The sequence below is a fragment of the Vipera berus genome (genome assembly GCF_964194415.1).
Source record: "Vipera berus genome assembly, chromosome: 4".
In the NCBI taxonomy this organism is placed as follows: Eukaryota; Metazoa; Chordata; class Lepidosauria; order Squamata; family Viperidae; genus Vipera; species Vipera berus.
Window position 1 is genome coordinate 100,420,855 of NC_138206.1, and position 17,772 is coordinate 100,438,626.

At 38.6% G+C, this 17,772-nt stretch overlaps 1 protein-coding gene across 1 annotated transcript in view; it reads left to right on the plus strand.

Moving 5' to 3' along the window:
* Window positions 1-17,772, plus strand: part of ABCC4 (ATP binding cassette subfamily C member 4 (PEL blood group)) — a 220,790-nt gene that overhangs the window by 86,808 nt on the left and 116,210 nt on the right. Inside the window, exons 16-19 of the mRNA XM_081326452.1 lie at window positions 817-957; window positions 4,059-4,096; window positions 4,439-4,539; window positions 9,314-9,460. Of these exons, the coding sequence (XP_081182578.1) occupies window positions 817-957; window positions 4,059-4,096; window positions 4,439-4,539; window positions 9,314-9,460 (427 nt within the window). The remainder of the gene's footprint in view (window positions 1-816; window positions 958-4,058; window positions 4,097-4,438; window positions 4,540-9,313; window positions 9,461-17,772) is intronic.

A 17,772-nucleotide genomic window follows, 5' to 3' on the forward strand; every position in this document is an offset into this window, starting at 1 on the left:
TGGTGTTTTTATTTGTAGGATAAGAAACTGTCGCTTATTTATGCCAAAATGTGCAAGTTTAACGCATCATATTCTATGGTCTTGTGAAACATTTTCCATTGGCATAAACATTTTTGCTTTGTAGAAATTCTCATAGCAAAGAACATTTATACTCTTAAAAGTATACATTTTAATTTCAGGCATTTAATTACCTAACACTAAACTTCACATTAAAGATTGAGAAGAACAAATGGAAAATTTAAACGAGTTGTCCTTTCTTTTCATAATAAGCAGAACTTCTTCTGAACCATACCAGATTTAACATTCTGGCACAGAATTTGTAATATGCATAAATATGTGTTAGTTTCTTAACGTAATCAAAAAATAATGTAAAAGAATCAGCTTAAATTATGTAATTGTTAGTTCACATTAAAGGTTTTTTTTAAAATTCCATTTATATCCCGCCCTTCTCCGAAGACTCAGGGCGGCTTAGAAGCTTAGCAGTAGCCTTCATTCTATGTATATGCCTGCTTATTAGGGCTTTCACACACCCCCAAGTGGCATTATTACAAAGTCAGCTTAATTGCCCCCAAAAATCTGGGTCCTCATTTTACCTACCTCGGAAGGATGGAAGGCTGAGTCAACCTTGAGCCTGGTGGGATGCGAACCTGCACTAATTGCAGGCAGCTGGTGTTATTTAAGGTTGATCTTTTAAATTAAACTAGATGCATTATTTCCCCAGACTGGGGAAGGTGATTAGAAAATCTGTTTTTGAAACTTTTTTTTAAATAGAAATTAGTCTTAACAAAATCCCTTTTTACTCCCATTGTATTGCAGATGGGGTCAGTCCTAACTGCACTGCCTGAAGAAAGTCGATCAGAAGGAAAAATTGGCTTTACTATTTATAAGAAGTACTTTTCTGCTGGTGCAAATTATTTTGTAATTTTTATAATTTTAGTTCTCAATATTTTGGCACAGGTAAGTTTTTTTTAGGGAAATGTAATGTTTTTAAGGCAAATGTAACTGATAATTGTTTTTAATAGTCTAGCACATACACTTTCCTATTCTGTATGTATGAAGTGAATTAGTAAGATTTAATGCATATAAGATATATTTTTGTCTTTGAAATAAAGGGGTCAGATTGTAAATGAGCTTGAGATTCATTTACTGTAAAGATGGAGCAGTGATCTATCTGTTCCTTTTCACATGGAATTTCAAAAGAAAACATTCTATACAATTTAATTATAAAAAGAAAAATAGTTTATTGAAATTAGACTTCCAGACATTGCAGTAAAATTTTAAATATTTTTTAAAATATATAAAGTATATTTTTATATACATATAAAAATATAAGTAGTTAGCATAAATTAATGTTTAAACATTATGAGTTATTTACTTCTGGACAGTAGTAGGATGTTAGGGGTATGAGATTTGACTTAGTGGCTTTCCATTCCACTCTGGGTCTTGATAACTTTGTAATATTGAGAGGCTAAAACTGTTGATTCAATCATTCCAAAACTTCAATCTGTCTCTTCCACAACTCTAGCTCAGTTGACACTGACCTGGAAATAATACAGTTGAATTAAGAATAATAATCAGAATGCATAAACTTAGTCATATGTAACTAAATTCAAGGAATTGTATTACCATGCTCCACTCTCAGGGTGCCAACTTGGAAATTGAAGACTCAATTAAAGCCTTATTCTGAATCCCACCATGGTTACTTCTGATTCCCCTCTATAATATATGTAATACTATTGAGAACCTCTGCTTTACAATTCATTCCATTTTAGTTTTTAGATAGTGCTGATAACTGCTTGATGGCAAACAGAGAAATTGTTACTAGGCATTCTTGAGTTTTCTTTATTTGGATGTCACAACTCCTACAATATGTAACTGATGTGTCCAGTCTACCATGTAGTCATAGTTGATGAGGTAACTTTCAGTTATTGTGGTGTAAGATTGCAGATAAGATGCTTAGCTTGGCTTACTGTTACTTAGCTTATATTTTCTGTTTGTACTACTCCTACCACTACCTGAAAGAGGAAGCTTGGAAAAGCTTAATACTGTGTTGAGAAAGGAATAGTCCCAACCACAGTGAGTGAGGTCATATTGCTAACAAAATGCTGTGCCTGGATTCTGAGAATTGTGAGGAGTATCAACTAATCTTTTCTTCTTGAGTAAGACACATGGCAAAGAGCAGTCTTTTAAGGCATTACATTATTGTATGAGATTAAAATAGAAGCAGATAATCATTTTCTTTTCAGGGCTGCTATGGGTAGAGAGGTCCCTTGGCTGCTGACCTATATTGAGAGAAAGATAGCGGGATCCTGCTAATTCTCAATTCATAAAGGAGAAGATGGCTTGTCCGCTTGAAAAAAAGACTGTTCAGGACATTCTGAGGGGAGCTGAACTGAAAATAAAATGAAGTCTGGGATGTCTGAGAATCCAGAATGCTTTCTGGTGCATTTCTAGCATTTGCAGTTAAAGTATACTAAAGTATACTAAAAAATTAGGCTATCCAGGTGAAATTCTATGTTTAAATTAATCCCTAATGAATGGAAGCTGATACAGCATTGCACAAAGTTAAATACAACATTTTTCTGCAAATTTGAATGCAAGTTACTCCTTATGTGCAGTTGTGCACAGATTGAGAGTAACAACAGTGAATGTGCCAAGGGCAGAAGTTTGGTAGCCCTTCAGGAGATTCTGCTGTTTTACTGGATGCCTGAGACTTCTCTGAATATCCTCAATAATATTCAAGTGCTGAGGTCTGTGAAAGGTATTCCATAAACTTTACTTTTCTTCAAGATTGATTTGGAGGTATCAGTCCATCAAATCTTTATTTGAGTCATAGATTAGCATAAGGTGCTTTAATAATAACATTGAATCTTATGAAAGATAAAAATAGCAAAAACTAGCATTGATATCACAGTATTGGACTATAACAGTGGTGGCGAACCTATGGCACGCGTGCCAGAGGAGGCACTCAGAGCCCTCTCTGTTGGCATGCGCAGCAGGTCTATCAGGCCACCACCGCCGCCCAGAGCAGCAGCCCTGCCCAGCACAAAGGAGGCGAAGTGGCCGATTAGCAAGCTCGAGTAGAGCAGAGGTCACCAACCATTGTCGATTGGCAGACTGGAAGGGAGGGGGAAGCATTTTATATGCGTGCATGTGCGCACAGGGCCGCGAGCATGCACATGCTGTAAATGGGGCGGGGTTAGTGCCTGCGTGATACTCACTAGCCCTGCCTCATTCTTGTGTGGTGCAGCGCTTTGTATCTGTACCTCGCGGCACCGTGGTGGCTGTATTTGTGCCGTGCAGCACGGTGGCCCTTTTTTGCGCCCCTGGTTTTTGCGTGTCAGAGGCGGCACTCAGAGGCACCTCCCTGCCCCCCTGACGGTACCACAATGCTGATGCACCCCTGGCACTTTGCGATAAATATGTGGGTTTTGGGTTGCGGCTTGGGCACTCGGTCTCTAAAAGGTTTGCCATCACTGGACTATAATATTGAAACATTAAAATCTCTTTACAAAATTCTTAATACTAAGTCTAATAACCTAAAATCGGGAAGGGCTTTGAAGGCTATAAAAATATGTATGTCTATGGAGATTCTCAGTCATCCGGGTTGTGGTTGTCCCAAAGGTGCTTTTTCAGAAGGCAACTGGATATTCTTTGTTTTTGCTTGAAGATGGTTCACTTCTCATCCAAGAAGCTTCTTCAGTTCTCTTCACTTCAGAACTGAAGAAGGTTCTTGGATGAGAAGCGAAATGTCTTCAAGCAAAAATAAAGAAAATGCAGTTGCCTTTTGAAAAAGCATCTTTGGGTGTTGTGTTTAACTTCACACCATGAACAGTTGCTTCTGTCCACTTATTAAAACAATACAATTTGACTAGAAGAATCTAAATTTTTTGAATACAAGTATGTGCATGCATGTATTTACTTTTTGAATAGTATGTACATCTAAAAAGAAAAGGCTCAAGGATAGCTTATAATATTTAAAACATGTTTTGAGTTTAAACCACAAGGCATGAAATAATCCAAAATAAATTCTAAAATAATTGTTTTAACTGTTTTAGGTTACATATGTGCTTCAGGATTGGTGGCTTTCTTACTGGTGAGTGACTGTTTCTATATAAATCATGTAGATGATTACTTTTAAGAAAGCAGCAAATAAAGAAATGAGGACTTTTGTATTATATACAATAGAAAAATATTTGAAATTATGCATGAAATAATGAAATAAAGTACACATTCCAAGTTTAAAAAGTGCCTTTGAAACAACAAAACAAAGCATACAGAATATGTAAGAGAAAATTCAGTAAATGAAATTGTTGATGACAAATACCAGTAAGCTAAACTTTTTTGAAACTTAGAGAGACCAGAAATTTAGTCCAACCAATATGTTCTCATGTGCTTGCAAACTTGTTTGAAATATGTTCTTTCCATGTGTCCGCAGGGCAAACCAGCAAGTAATGCTAAATATCACTAAAATGGAATATGGTGGGCAAAATATCACAGAAAGTCTGAATCTTCCCTGGTATTTAGGAATGTACGCAGGTAAAAACTTTTAAAATGTCACTGTAATTTGCAAAAAACTAGGCCATGATCCCAAAATATGCAGTTTTCCTATAACTTTTAAATGCTACTAGACAACCTGTGTCCCATTGGGTCATTGTTCCAGTAATATTTCCTTATCATGTAAACGGTTCTGGTATACCCCTACATATTCTCCCCAAACCCTAGTATGCAACTTCATAAATTGCATGCATCCTCCCTGACCCGTGTGGCACGTCTCAAGCACCCTGTGTACACTCCCTGATCTGTACAATGCATCTTGCATCCTCCAACTGGTGTGGCACTGACAGGAATGGTATGCAGGAGTGTGGTGCCGATCAGGAAGGGTGTTGGGTGTGGAAGTGGTGCTGCCTGGGTTTGGGAGGTCATTGGGAGTGCATTGTGGGTTGGGGAGGTACACAAGTATGTGCAAGACATACCTTGAATGTTGGGTCTATGGGAGTGTGATGCTGGTCAGAAAGGGTGTGCGGCATGCCCAAGAGAGGCTGGAGAACTACAGGGTAGGGGAGACTCGAAACCTTTCCTACCAACTTCCCTATTACTGATCTCCCTGCCAGCTTTCCATAAGCAAAGATTTTCCTTGTGAGAAGCTGGCAGGGAGCACTGCCAATCCACAATCAAGTCTACATTATCTGTCGGCTTCCCCATTGACTTGTGGGAAGCTATCAGGGAACGTAAGTGATGATCACATGACTCTTACTGTAACAGTGTACCTGTGCTGAAGTAGTGACAGCACAGCAACACTGAAATAGCCATACCTTCCCCAAATTTCATTCCCATGGGTGTAATGGCTCTTGGAATTCTGTAAGTTACCTTATTGAGGTGCCTTGGTACAAAAATGGCTGCCCTATGATGTACCATTTGAAGATTACAAAAAAATAGACTTAAGGGTTTTAGTAGTATATAGATAATTAGAGATTAAGAAGATGCTGTTTTCTTCTCTGACTGTATTAATTAGATTACCCTTTTAAAATAGTCATAAGATGGGTAGAGACTTAATTTATATTCTGAATTTTGAAAGCAATTGATTTATTGATTGAATTTATATAGCCGTCAATATGTGACTCCTGGCAGTTTACATGGTTAAAATACAAACAATATCATAAAATGATCATACAAACATTAGGAATGTATAAACATTAGCACTGATGATATTACCTTGTTTGGGTAATGAAATGTATGCAAGAAAACAACCAAGCTCAGAGAGCACTAAGGACCTCTCAAACTTTAGAAGATTAAAACAATTAAAAACTATACCATATAGTGACTGTCAGTTTAGGAATATCTGAACTGGAAGATAAATAAAATTTGAACATTTAAAAATTCATCATAAGGATGTAGCTTTACCTCTCCAAATGGATTATTCCAGCTACATTTTTATTATTATTCCAGCTTCATCATCATCATCATCATCATCATCATCATCATTATTATTATTATTATTATTATTATTATTATTATTATTATTATTATTATTATTATTATTATTATTATCTCTGACTATAACAATGTACCTGTTACACAGGAAATTTGAAATTTTGGTATCCTTGATTCCTTTTTGCTTTTAAAATTTATAAGAGGCTCCAACCCTTAAAAAGTGGATATATTTTCTTTCCATATTATAACAAATTAAGAAATCACACGCTATAAAATTGAGAATAATCGCTTCACCCATACTAAGAAATTGGTTACTTATATTCAAATATTCTCATCCTCCTCCCGCTACTAATTCTAATCTGCCCTAAACACACTACAGTAAATAATGATCAGCAGGATCTGTGTGTCTGTCATCAGCCTATTGTTAATGCATAAAATAACATTCAGCAATTTTAAATGCATATTAAATTATCCAGAACACAGACTTTCAATTTTTGTGTGTGTTCAAGCACCTTTTTTTATTTAAATAGAGGTATAGTTTGTAAAATCCAATCAGGGTTAAGGAGTTATTGTTAAAATATGTGTTGTCTTTTTCTCTGTGTTTTGCTGTTTATATGTTGATTGATCAGTGTCTGTAATAAAGAATATCTGTGTTTGCTTTCATTGGATGGTTAAGGAACCCCTGTGTATCCCAGGGATAAGCATCCTACAGAGTACAGGTGACCCCGTAGTCATTTTGTACTTCCAGACCATCTTTGTTGAAATCTGGGACAAGTTGTCATTTTTAACTGTACAGTTTTTTCCTGATACAAGACATTTATTGTGTGAAATTGTATTTTAATAGACTCATTTAACTCCTTTACAATTCCATCCCCAAAGTGTGCCTGACAGCAGACTGAGAAAATAGGTCTAATCTCTCAGAGTATCAGCAGCCTTGTTATCTCTGCCACATGCAAGAGAGAGGAAAATAACATGAAAAGACGGCCCTACAGAAAGGTCATTCACCTGTTGTACTACAGGACTGTGGTCAGTTCTCATAGAATACTAATATTAGTAATTATTATAATATTCAATGCACATGAAGCCCAATGCTAGCTAAAGAACTGGTGGCTGTGAATTCACATGGTTGTAATAATAATAATAATAATAATAATAATAATAATAATAATAATAATAATAATAATAATAATAATAATAATAATAATAATAAAGGGACGCGGTGGCTCAGTGGGTTAGGATGCTGAGCTTGTCGATCAGAAGGTCGGCAGTTTGGCGGATCGAATCCCGAGTGCCGCGTAGCAGAGTGAGCGCCTGTTACTCGTCCCAGCTTCTGCCAACCTAGCAGTTCGAAAGCACGTAAAAATGCAAGTAGAAAAATAGGGACCACTACGGTGGGAAGGTAACAGCGTTCCGTGCGCCTTTGGCGTCTAGTCATGCCGGCCACATGACCACGGAGACGTCCTCGGACAAGCGCTGGCTCTTCGGCTTTGAAACGGAGATGAGCACCGGCCCCTAGAGTCGGAAACAACTAGCACGCATGTGCGGGGGAACCTTTACCTTTACCTAATAATAATAATAATAATAATAATAATAATAATAATGATGATGATGATGATGATGATGATGATGATGATGGTGGTGGTGGTGGTGATGTTGGAAGGGACCTTGGAGGTCATCTAGTCCAACTCCCTGCTCAGGCAGGAAACCCTGTTGTTGTTGTTAGTTGCGAAGTCGTGTCCGACCCATCGCGACCCTATGGACAACGTTCCTCCAGGCCTTTCTGTCCTCTACCATCTTCTGGAGTCCATTTAAGCTCACGCCTACTGCTTCAGTGACTCCATCCAGCCACCTCATTCTCTGTCGTCCCCTTCTTCTATTGCCCTCAATCTTTCCCAGCATTAGGCTCTTCTCCAGTGAGTCCTTCCTTCTCATTAGGTGGCCAAAGTATTTGAGTTTTAGCTTCAGGATCTGGCCTTCTAAAGAGCAGTTAGGGTTGATCTCCTCTAGGACTGACCGGTTTGATCGCCTTGCAGTCCAAGGGACTCGCAGGAGTCTTCTCCAGCACCAGAGTTCAAAGGCTTCAATTCTTTGGCGCTCAGCCTTTCTTATGGTCCAGCTTTCACTGCCATACATTGCAACTGGGAAGACCATAGCCTTGACTATACGCACTTTTGTTGACAGGGTGATGTCTCTGCTTTTTAGTGTGCTGTCTAGATTTGCCATGGCTTTCCTCCCAAGGAGCAAGCGTCTTTTAATTTCTTGGCTACAGTCGCCATCTGCAGTGATCTTGGAGCCCAGGAAAATAAAATCTGTCACTACCTCCATTTCTTCCCCATCTATTTGCCAGGAATTGAGAGGGCCAGATGCCATGATCTTGGTTTTCTTAATGTTTAGTTTCAACCCAAGTTTTGCACTCTCCTTCTTCACTCGCAACAAGAGGCTCTTTAGTTCCTCTTCACTTTCTGCCATTAGAGGAAACCCTATACCATTTCAAATGGCTATCCAGTCTCTTCTTAAAAACTTCCAGTGTTGGAGCATTCACAGCTTCTGGAGGCACTGATTAATTGTCCTGTTAGGAAATTTCTCCTTAGTTCTGGGTTGCTTCTCTCCTTGATGAGTTTCCATCCATTGCTTCTTGTCCTGCCTTTGGTGCTTTGGAGAATAGTTTGACTCCCTCTTCTTTGTGGCAGCCCCTGAGATATTGTAACACTGCCATCACTGGTTGTTATTATTAAATGAATATAATAATAACTTATCAAATGTATATGATGCCCAATTCCTAGTGACTCCGGGCAGCTTACAAATGTTAAAATATTTACATTGTTAAAATATTTTTAAAAAACATTTTAAAAATATTTTAAAAATAAAGAACAACGTACAAGCCAAAATTGTTTGGCTGGATCCTTTGTTAACTACATGAAGGTCTGTCAGTTATTTCTTTATGTGTGCTTTCCACCGAACAGGAATCAATAGCAGCTCTGGGCCAGAGGAATTTCTTTGGGAAAAAGTATGAGTCTCCCAGAGACAAGTATCTTGTCTCCAGACAAGATGGGCACCACATAAATCCAATAAATAAATAATTTAGGAGATATGTTTACTTATTTTAATGAATGAACTTAAGTCAGATCACAGGTTTATTCAAAAAGCTATTTGTTTTGTCAGCATGCACCTCAGTTACCTAGATAGAGGCAAATAATTTGGGCAGAATTACTAATTTTCTTGTCGTAGAAGATTTGTTAAATTACTAGTATTCGATGTTAAACAAATTACTGTCGAACTGCTATCATTGTGACACATGATTTTTTTAAAAAAAAAATGTCAATAGATTCTTGAAGTTGATAGATTACATTATGTAACGCTGTCCTTCCTTTAAATACAGGTTTAACTGTGGCTACAATATTTTTCAGTATACTGAGGAGTCTACTTACGTTTCACATTTTGGTTAACGCAGCTCGGACTTTACATAACAACATGTTTCAGTCAGTTCTGAGAACTCCAGTGCTGTTTTTTGACAGAAACCCTATTGGTAAGTTTTGCATCATCTGCAAATCTTAAGTGGTTTAAATAGGCAACATTGATTTTTATTCCATCTTTTGCCTAGTCTAGTTTGTGAAATACTTCTTCAAAGCAAGCTGAGAAAAGGATAGGTAATATTGTATCACCTCGTCATACATCTTGTTCTATGTTGATTTCTACTTTAAGATCATTAATGCAAATTGTCGCTATTGTTTTTTCATATATTGATTGTAGTAAGTTTATGTAAGCAATATAGTAGATTATAAAATCTACTTTGCATAACTCTGTGGGTATTATTCAGAATCTTTTCTTTTTTAACCTGGTACTCACCATAGGTAAAAAGGTAAAGGTTCCCCCGCACATGCGTGCTAGTTGTTTCCGACTCTAGGGGCCGGTGCTCATCTCCGTTTCAAAGCCGAAGAGCCAGCGCTTGTCCGAGGACGTCTCCGTGGTCATGTGGCCGGCATGACTAGACGCCAGAGGCGCATGGAACGCTGTTACCTTCCCACCGTAGTGGTCCCTATTTTTCTACTTGCATTTTTACGTGCTTTCGAACTGCTAGGTTGGCAGAAGCTGGGACGAGTAACAGGCGCTCACTCTGTTACGCGGAACTCGGGATTCGACCCGCCAAACTGCCGACCTTCCGATCGACAAGCTCAGCGTCCTAACCCACTGAGCCACCGCGTCCCTTATACTCACCATAGGTTTTGGGTTTTAATTCCCCTCATCCAACACCAGCATGATCAAAGGCTGCATGAGGATTATGGGCATTAAAATCCAATGCATGTTCTCAGGAATGATTACTGTCAACTTTCTGTCTCTCTCTCTCTCTCTCTGTCTGTCTCTCTCTCTCTCTCTCTCTCTCTCTGTCTCTGTCTCTGTCTCTGTCTCTGTCTCTGTCTCTCTCTGTCTCTCTGTCTCTGTCTCTGTTTCTGTCTCTGTCTCTATCTCTGTCTCTGTCTCTGTCTCTGTCTCTGTCTCTGTCTCTGTCTCTGTCTCTGTCTCTCTCTCTCTCTCACACACACACACACACACACACACACACACACACACACACACACACACACACAAAGGTATATGTACATATAGTTTTACCTGTTTTGTGGATATAATATTTAATATTACTTTTTTAGGTCCATCAACCAAAAAAGTAAATATGAACTGAATTGGTTTTGATTTACTGACTACAGTAATGTAAAAGAGATCTGAACAAATAGAAGTTTGCAGAGAGTCATAAAATGGCAGAAAAAAAATTATGCAATTAAGCTCTATACTAGATTCATCATTGTGCATAGTGATTCTATTGGAATTTTCTAAAAACAGACAGGAGCCTTTAAACTGCTAGCCAGAAAACATCATAACATAACAAGAGTCCTGTGATTTTAGGCCATTAATAATTTTATAAATATTAATTATGTCTTTCTTTAACCACCTTTGTTTTAAAGCAAAAAGGCCCAGATGTAGTCATGCTTTGTTCCTTAAAGTGAAGTTGTTGTATTCCAATGAGCTTTTTTGTTGTCTTATTCTTTTACTTTAACTTCTATATGTGTTTATGAGTCTTGACAGCTTGGACAAATCCCTGCAGTTTTCTGGGCAAGATTTTGTTAGTGATTTGCCATTGCCTTCTCCTTAGAACTGAGGGAGAGGGACTGGCCCAGGGTTACCCAGCTGGCTTTGTGCATAAGGCAGGACTAGAAATCACATTATCCAAATTGCCAGAGAGGGAGCACACTTACGATTTAACATATCTGTTTTTCTTAAATTGTGACATCATTTTGAATAATGGTGACCAAGTTGCATTTTTCTCACTTATTTATCTGGCAATATTACCACCTAACATTTTTAGAGAAAATGGTCTCAAGGTGGTTATATTGGAAAATCAAAACTTAAATGCAACTAGCAGTTTGGTATCATAAATATAAAAAACAATGTATTTCAGCTCTTGTATGCACTAAATCTAGACATGCTGTGTTGTTGTTGTTAGTTGCAAAGTCATGTCCGACCCATCACGACCCCATGGACAACTTTCCTCCAGGCCTTCCTGTCCTCTACCATCTTCTGGAGTCCATTTAAGCTCACGCCTACTGCTTCAGTGACTCCATCCAGCCACCTCATTCTCTGTCGTCCCCTTCTTCTCTTGCCCTCAACCTTTCCCAGCATTAGGCTCTTCTCCAGTGAGTCCTTCCTTCTCATTAGGTGGCCAAAGTATTTGAGTTTCAACTTCAGGATCTGGCCTGAGCAGTGAGGGTTGATCTCCTCTAGGACTGACCGGTTTGATCGCCTTGCAGTCCAAGGGACTCGCAGGAGTCTTCTCCAGCACCATAGTTCGAAGGCTTCAATTCTTTGGTGCTCAGCCTTTCTTATGGTCCAACTTTCACAGCCATACATTGCAACTAGGAAGACCATAGCCTTGACTGTATGCACTTTTGTTGGCAGGGTGATGTCTCTGCTTTTTAGTGTGCTGTCTAGATTTGCCATGGCTTTCCTCCCCAGGAGCAAGCATCTTTTAATTTCTTGGCTACAGTCCCCATCTGCAGTGATCTTGGAGCCCAAGAAAATAAAATCTGTCACTACCTCCATTTCTTCCCCATCTATTTGCCAGGAATTGAGAGGGCCAGATGCCATGATCTTGGTTTTCTTAATGTTAAGTTTCAACCCAACTTTTGCACTCTCCTTCTTTACTCGTAACAAGAGGCTCTTTAGTTCCTCTTCACTTTCTGCCATTAGAGTGGTATCATCTGCATATCTTAGGTTGTTGATATTTCTCCCAGCAATTTTAATTCCAACTTTTGATTCATCTAGCCCTGCTTTTCTCATGATGTGCTCTGCATGTAAGTTAAACAGGCAGGGTGACAGTATACAGCCTTGCCGGACTCCTTTCCCAATTTTGAACCAATCAATGGTTCCATGTCCAGTTCTCACTGTTGCTTCTTGACCCCCATATAGGTTTCTCAAGAGACAAATAAGATGGTCTGGTACTCCCATCTCTTTAAGAACTTGCCACAGTTTGTTATGATCCAGACAATCAAATGCTTTAGCATTGTCAATGAAGCAGAAGTAGATGTTTTTCTGGAACTCCCTAGCTTTCTCCATGATCCAGCGTATGTTGGCAATTTGATCTCTAGTTCCTCTGCCTCTTCGAAATCCTGCCTGTACTTCTGGTAGTTCTCAATCCACATACTGCTGGAGTCTAGGTTGTAGGATTTTAAGCATAATTTTACTAGCATGTGAAATGAGTGCAATGGTGTGATAGTTTGAACATTCTTTGGCACTGCCTTTCTTTGGAATTGGAATGTAAACTGATCTTTTCCAATCCTGTGGCCACTGTTGAGTTTTCCAAATTTGCTGGCAAAGTGAGTGTAGCACTTTTACTGCATCGTCTTTTAAGATTTTGAATAGCTCAGCTAGAATACTGTCACCTCCATTAGCTTTGTTGTTGCTCAGCTTTCCTAAGGCCCACTTTACTTCACATTCTAGGATGTCTGGCTCGAGGTCAGTGACTACCTCATCATGGATTTAAAGGGATGTTAAGCTCGTTCTTGTATAGTTCTTCTGTGTAATTTTGCCACCTCTTCTTAATCTCTTCTGCCTCTGTTAGGTCCCTGCCATTTTGGTCCTTTACCATGCCCATTTTTACATGAAACGTTCCCTTCATCTCTCCAATTTTCTGGAAGAGATCTCTGGTCCTCCCTATTCTATTGTTTTCTTCTATTTCTTTGCATTGTTCATTTAAGAAGGCATTCTTATCTCTTCTAGCTATTCCCTGGAATTCTGCATTCAATTGGGTGTATCTTTCTTTTTCTCCCTTGCCTTTCGCTTCCCTTCTTTCCTCAGCTATTTGCAAAGCTTCCTCAGACAGCCATTTTGCTTTCTTGCATTTCTTTTTCTTTGGGATGGTTTTAGTTGCTACTTCTTGTACAACGTTGCGAACCTCCGTCCATAGTTCTTCAGGCACTCTGTCTATCAAATCTAATTCCTTAAATCTATTTGTCACCTCTACTGTATATTCGTCAGGGATATGATTTAGTTCATACCTGAGTGGCCTAGTGCTTTTCCCTACTTTCTTCAGTTTAAGCCTAAATTTTGCAACGAGAAGCTCATGGTCTGAACCACAGTTAGCTCCTGGTCTTGTTTTTACTGACTGTATAGAGCTTCTCCATCTTTGGCTGCAGAGCACACGGTCAATCTGATTTCTGTGTTGACCTTCTGGTGATGTCCATGTGTAGAGCCATCTCTTGGGTTGTTGGAAAAGAGTGTTTGTTATGACCATCGTATTCTCTTGACAAAATTCTATCAGCCTGTGCCCTGCTTCATTTTGTACTCCAAGGCCAAACCTATTCCGGTTATCATTTGGCTTCCTACTTTAGCATTCCAATCCCCCATGATGATAAGAATATCATTTTTTGGTGTTAGTTCTATAAGATGCTATAGGGCTTCATAGAACCGGTCAATTTCATCCTCTTCAGCACCAGTGGTTGGGGCATAGACTTGGACTACTGTGATATTGAATGGTTTGTCTTGGATTCGAACTGAGATCATTCTGTCATTTTGGGAATTGTATCTCAGTATTGCTTTTCCTACTCTTTTATTGACTATGAAGGCTACTCCATTTCTTCTGAGGTATTCTTGCCCACAGTAGTATACCTGATGGTCATCTGAATTAAATTCACCCATTCCTGTCCATTTTAGTTCACTGATTCCTAAGATGTCAATGTTTAGTCTTGTCATCTCTTGTTTGACCACGTCCAGCTTGCCTTGATTCATGGATCTTGCATTCCAGGTTCCTATGAGAAAAAATCTTTACAGCATTGGTCTTTCTTTTCACCACCAGATACATCCACAGCTGAGCGTCCTTTCAGCTTTGGCCCAGTCACTTCATTCTTTCTGGCGCTACTAGTACTAGCCTTCTGCTCTTCCCCAGTAGTATATTCCGACCTGAGGGGCTCATCTTCCAGCGCAATATCTTTTTTCCTTTTGGTACTGTCCATGGGGCTTTCATGGCAAAGATACTGGAATGGGTTGCCATTTCCTTCTCCAGTGGATCATGTTTTGTCAGAACTCTCTGCTATGACCTGTCTGTCTTAGGTGGCCCTGCATGGCATAGCTCATAGCTTCATTGAATTACGCAAGCCCCTTCGCCACGACAAGGCAGTAATCCATGAAGGGGAAATCTAGATATGTACAATATGTCTTAAGTCACATAGGTTTTCCCTAAATTATAATTCTAGTTAAGTCTAGTTAATTACTGATTTCAAATCAGCACATGAAAACATGGCATGAAGGAGGCTTATAAATCTTAGACTACACGAACTAGAATGAACATAGCAGGGATAACTCATCTGATTGCCATTGAGGGGTGACGCCTAGCAGCAGGAAGCTCTTAATAATTTGAGATCTTAGCTCACCTTTTTTGAGAATAAGTAATATATTCAGGTAACTTCCACTTCCTTAAAAGCTTCTTTCTCTGTCAACAGTTGTATCCTTCCTCCATTGGGTTCTGTGACTCACAAAGAACTTGGAAGAGAAGACAAGTATTAAGAGAAAAAGGGAAGCTTACTAATGAACACATTACCAAGCCAAAATGTATTTCTGACTGTAACCAAGACTATTGGTTAATGTTTTATTCAGTGCAAAGTGAAAGTCGTTTTTCTGGTCTTTTTGCTTTTACAAAAGTATCATGCTAGTATCTCCCTGTGTTTTCTATAGGCCAAACCTGGCTGGGCATGCTTAAGCATGTGTCTGACATATGCCAGATTTCCAATTACAGTATTCTAGTTACACTTTTGGAGCATCCATCACAGTTAGTATCTTAGTGGTATACAGCATAAAGCAAAACAAATGTAAAAATGAGAAAGTGTGACCAGGAACAGGTGGGGGTGGGGTAAGAGGATCCTGGTAGCTCCTTTTCTGGCTAATATGTTTTATTAAAGGTATAAGTTGTTGCAAGCTTCAGGAGGGAAAAAAATGCTCCTAGGCAGTTGCTGATTTTTTTTGTCACCATAACCTAACATGGCTCTCCACCTAAAATGTCTGAAAGAGAGATGGAGTGACTTAATGGGTGAATAATTAACATTTTTTTTATTGGTCACAGTCATGGTAGCAGCAACAGCATTAAACAGACCTTTTTGATGAACCTCTTGTAACTAAGGTACTACTGCCAAGTGCTGGTGCAGCAAAGCAAGCTTAGTGTGCACCACCCATTCTTAATCTTGACAAAGTGCCTCTTGGCAAACTGGTAGTAAAATTTACCAAGCTGATCTAGTCTTTGAAAAATGGTACAGTAAGAAAAGACTATTACAACAGCTGCATAAGCTGTACCTCGAATAATTATGTCTTCTGTTCTTTTAGCACAAGAGGGCAGCGTGAACTGTTTTATTCTATCCTAGCTTTACTATGAATGCACTTTTAAAAGAGGAAAATAAGTCTTGACTATTCTTAGTGTCATGTTTTGAGGACTTAAATGTGTGGATATAGATAAAATTTCTAAAGCCTGACTTCCATTATTTGGAATGTAATGGGGCCCTGAAGGACTATAGACACACTACCAATTAGTGTAAGCAATGCTGAGTTAAATAGACCAATGAAAAAGCAACTTCATATTTATATCCAATATCTTAAAGGACAGGCAACTGTCTGAATTCTTAATGCTTAGAATGAAATGTTGACAATTCTCCTTTGACTTAAGATCATTGCAAGGTGCCTCGTTTGTTTCTTGGTTCTTTCCAGTGTTCATCAAACCTAAAGGCCTAAAGATTTGTCATGTAAATCGTGTGGAATGAATTCCTTTTAGGGACTCTTGTGAAGAAATTTCTATGGGATTATTCCAAAAGTATCTAAAAGTGAGTGCACATCAAGAAGCAAGGCACAGGGACTTATTTTCTCCCTCTCAAAGAACAAAACAAAACAAAACAAAAAAGCAGGAGCAGACTAATTGACCCACAGTATCAGAAGAAAGTTTGAGTTACAATTTGGCCAGATTGAATGGTGAGACAACTCATGATAGTTTTTAGCAATCATTGTTTGTTCACCCAAGTAATTCTTCTCAGGTAGATAGCATGTTTAAACAAGAAATACTGGTTGGAAGGCATGTAATTTTAAAAGCAGCTAGTATTTTTGATGGATCATATGAACAGGTTACAAAGGGTAGCTTCATATTAAAATATTCCATTGGCAATATCATTCATCAGTCATATAAGCTCTTGGGCATATTGCCAAAAGATCACTGTGTTATGTCGGTCCAGAATGAATTACCAAACTGGTCTTTTTCCCCCTGTTTTTTGGAAACAAGATGTATTTTAGTATGTATCTATATCTATATCTTAATGAAAAATGCACATCTGGAGGTTTAGATGATTTGCATGTTTCTCATTTAGATCATTTAAAATTACTGATAGCTTTAGTTTTATTTCCATTTCATTTGACTGAGTATCTTTATTGTAGGAAAATCTTTTTACTGTATATTAATATTCATTGCCTAGGAAAAGTTTACTCTTCCCATTAATAGACAGAAAAAAATCTAATAGAAGTGACACTTTACAAAGTTAGACCCAGTGGAATGGCTTGTCTTCAGACGTTGTGGGTGCCCCATCACTTTTAAGAAGAGGCTGGACAGCCATTTGTCTGAAATGGAATAGACTCTCCTGCTCAAGCATGGGGCTGGACTACATGACCTCAAGGTCCCTTCCAACTCTTTTATTCTATGTTCTGTGTTCCAGTATTCTAAATATTATTCCTGGGTGTTTTCTTGAAACAGTTAGTAGGCTGAAGTATAAGGTGTGGTAATTAAACCTGTTTGGCTGCCACATGTTTAAAGCAAAAAGAATACCTTAAATGTTTTTCCCCCATATAACAATGGTTTTGTGTACCTTAACCTTATCAGGGTGTGATATTGAATGATTTTTGTGGGAGTTGCTCTGTTACAGCTATTTGTATCATAATAGCTTTTGTTACAAGTTTAAATAGTCTTACTTACACATGCATCTGTTTGATTATAACTCTTGTGATTCTATTAGCAATCCTTTATGAAGCTGATTGCTCTAGGAGTTGGCTAAAATAAGGCAAATACTGCATTCAGGGTTTTTGTGTATTAACTGTCGGGTCGGACTCTTTTTCTGCCAAAACCCTTGTTTCCCAAGACGTGAACTACAGATTGTATCAGATGCAATGCTGTGTGCATCTGATACAGAATTACTGTGTGGAGCAGTGCATTTCCTTTCCATCTGCACCAACACAACACAGGATGTGTCAAACCCACACATGAGAGACTTGAGACCCTTTGCTCTGTGTGCCTATTGCTGGAACCTTGGAACCTTCCCAAGACCG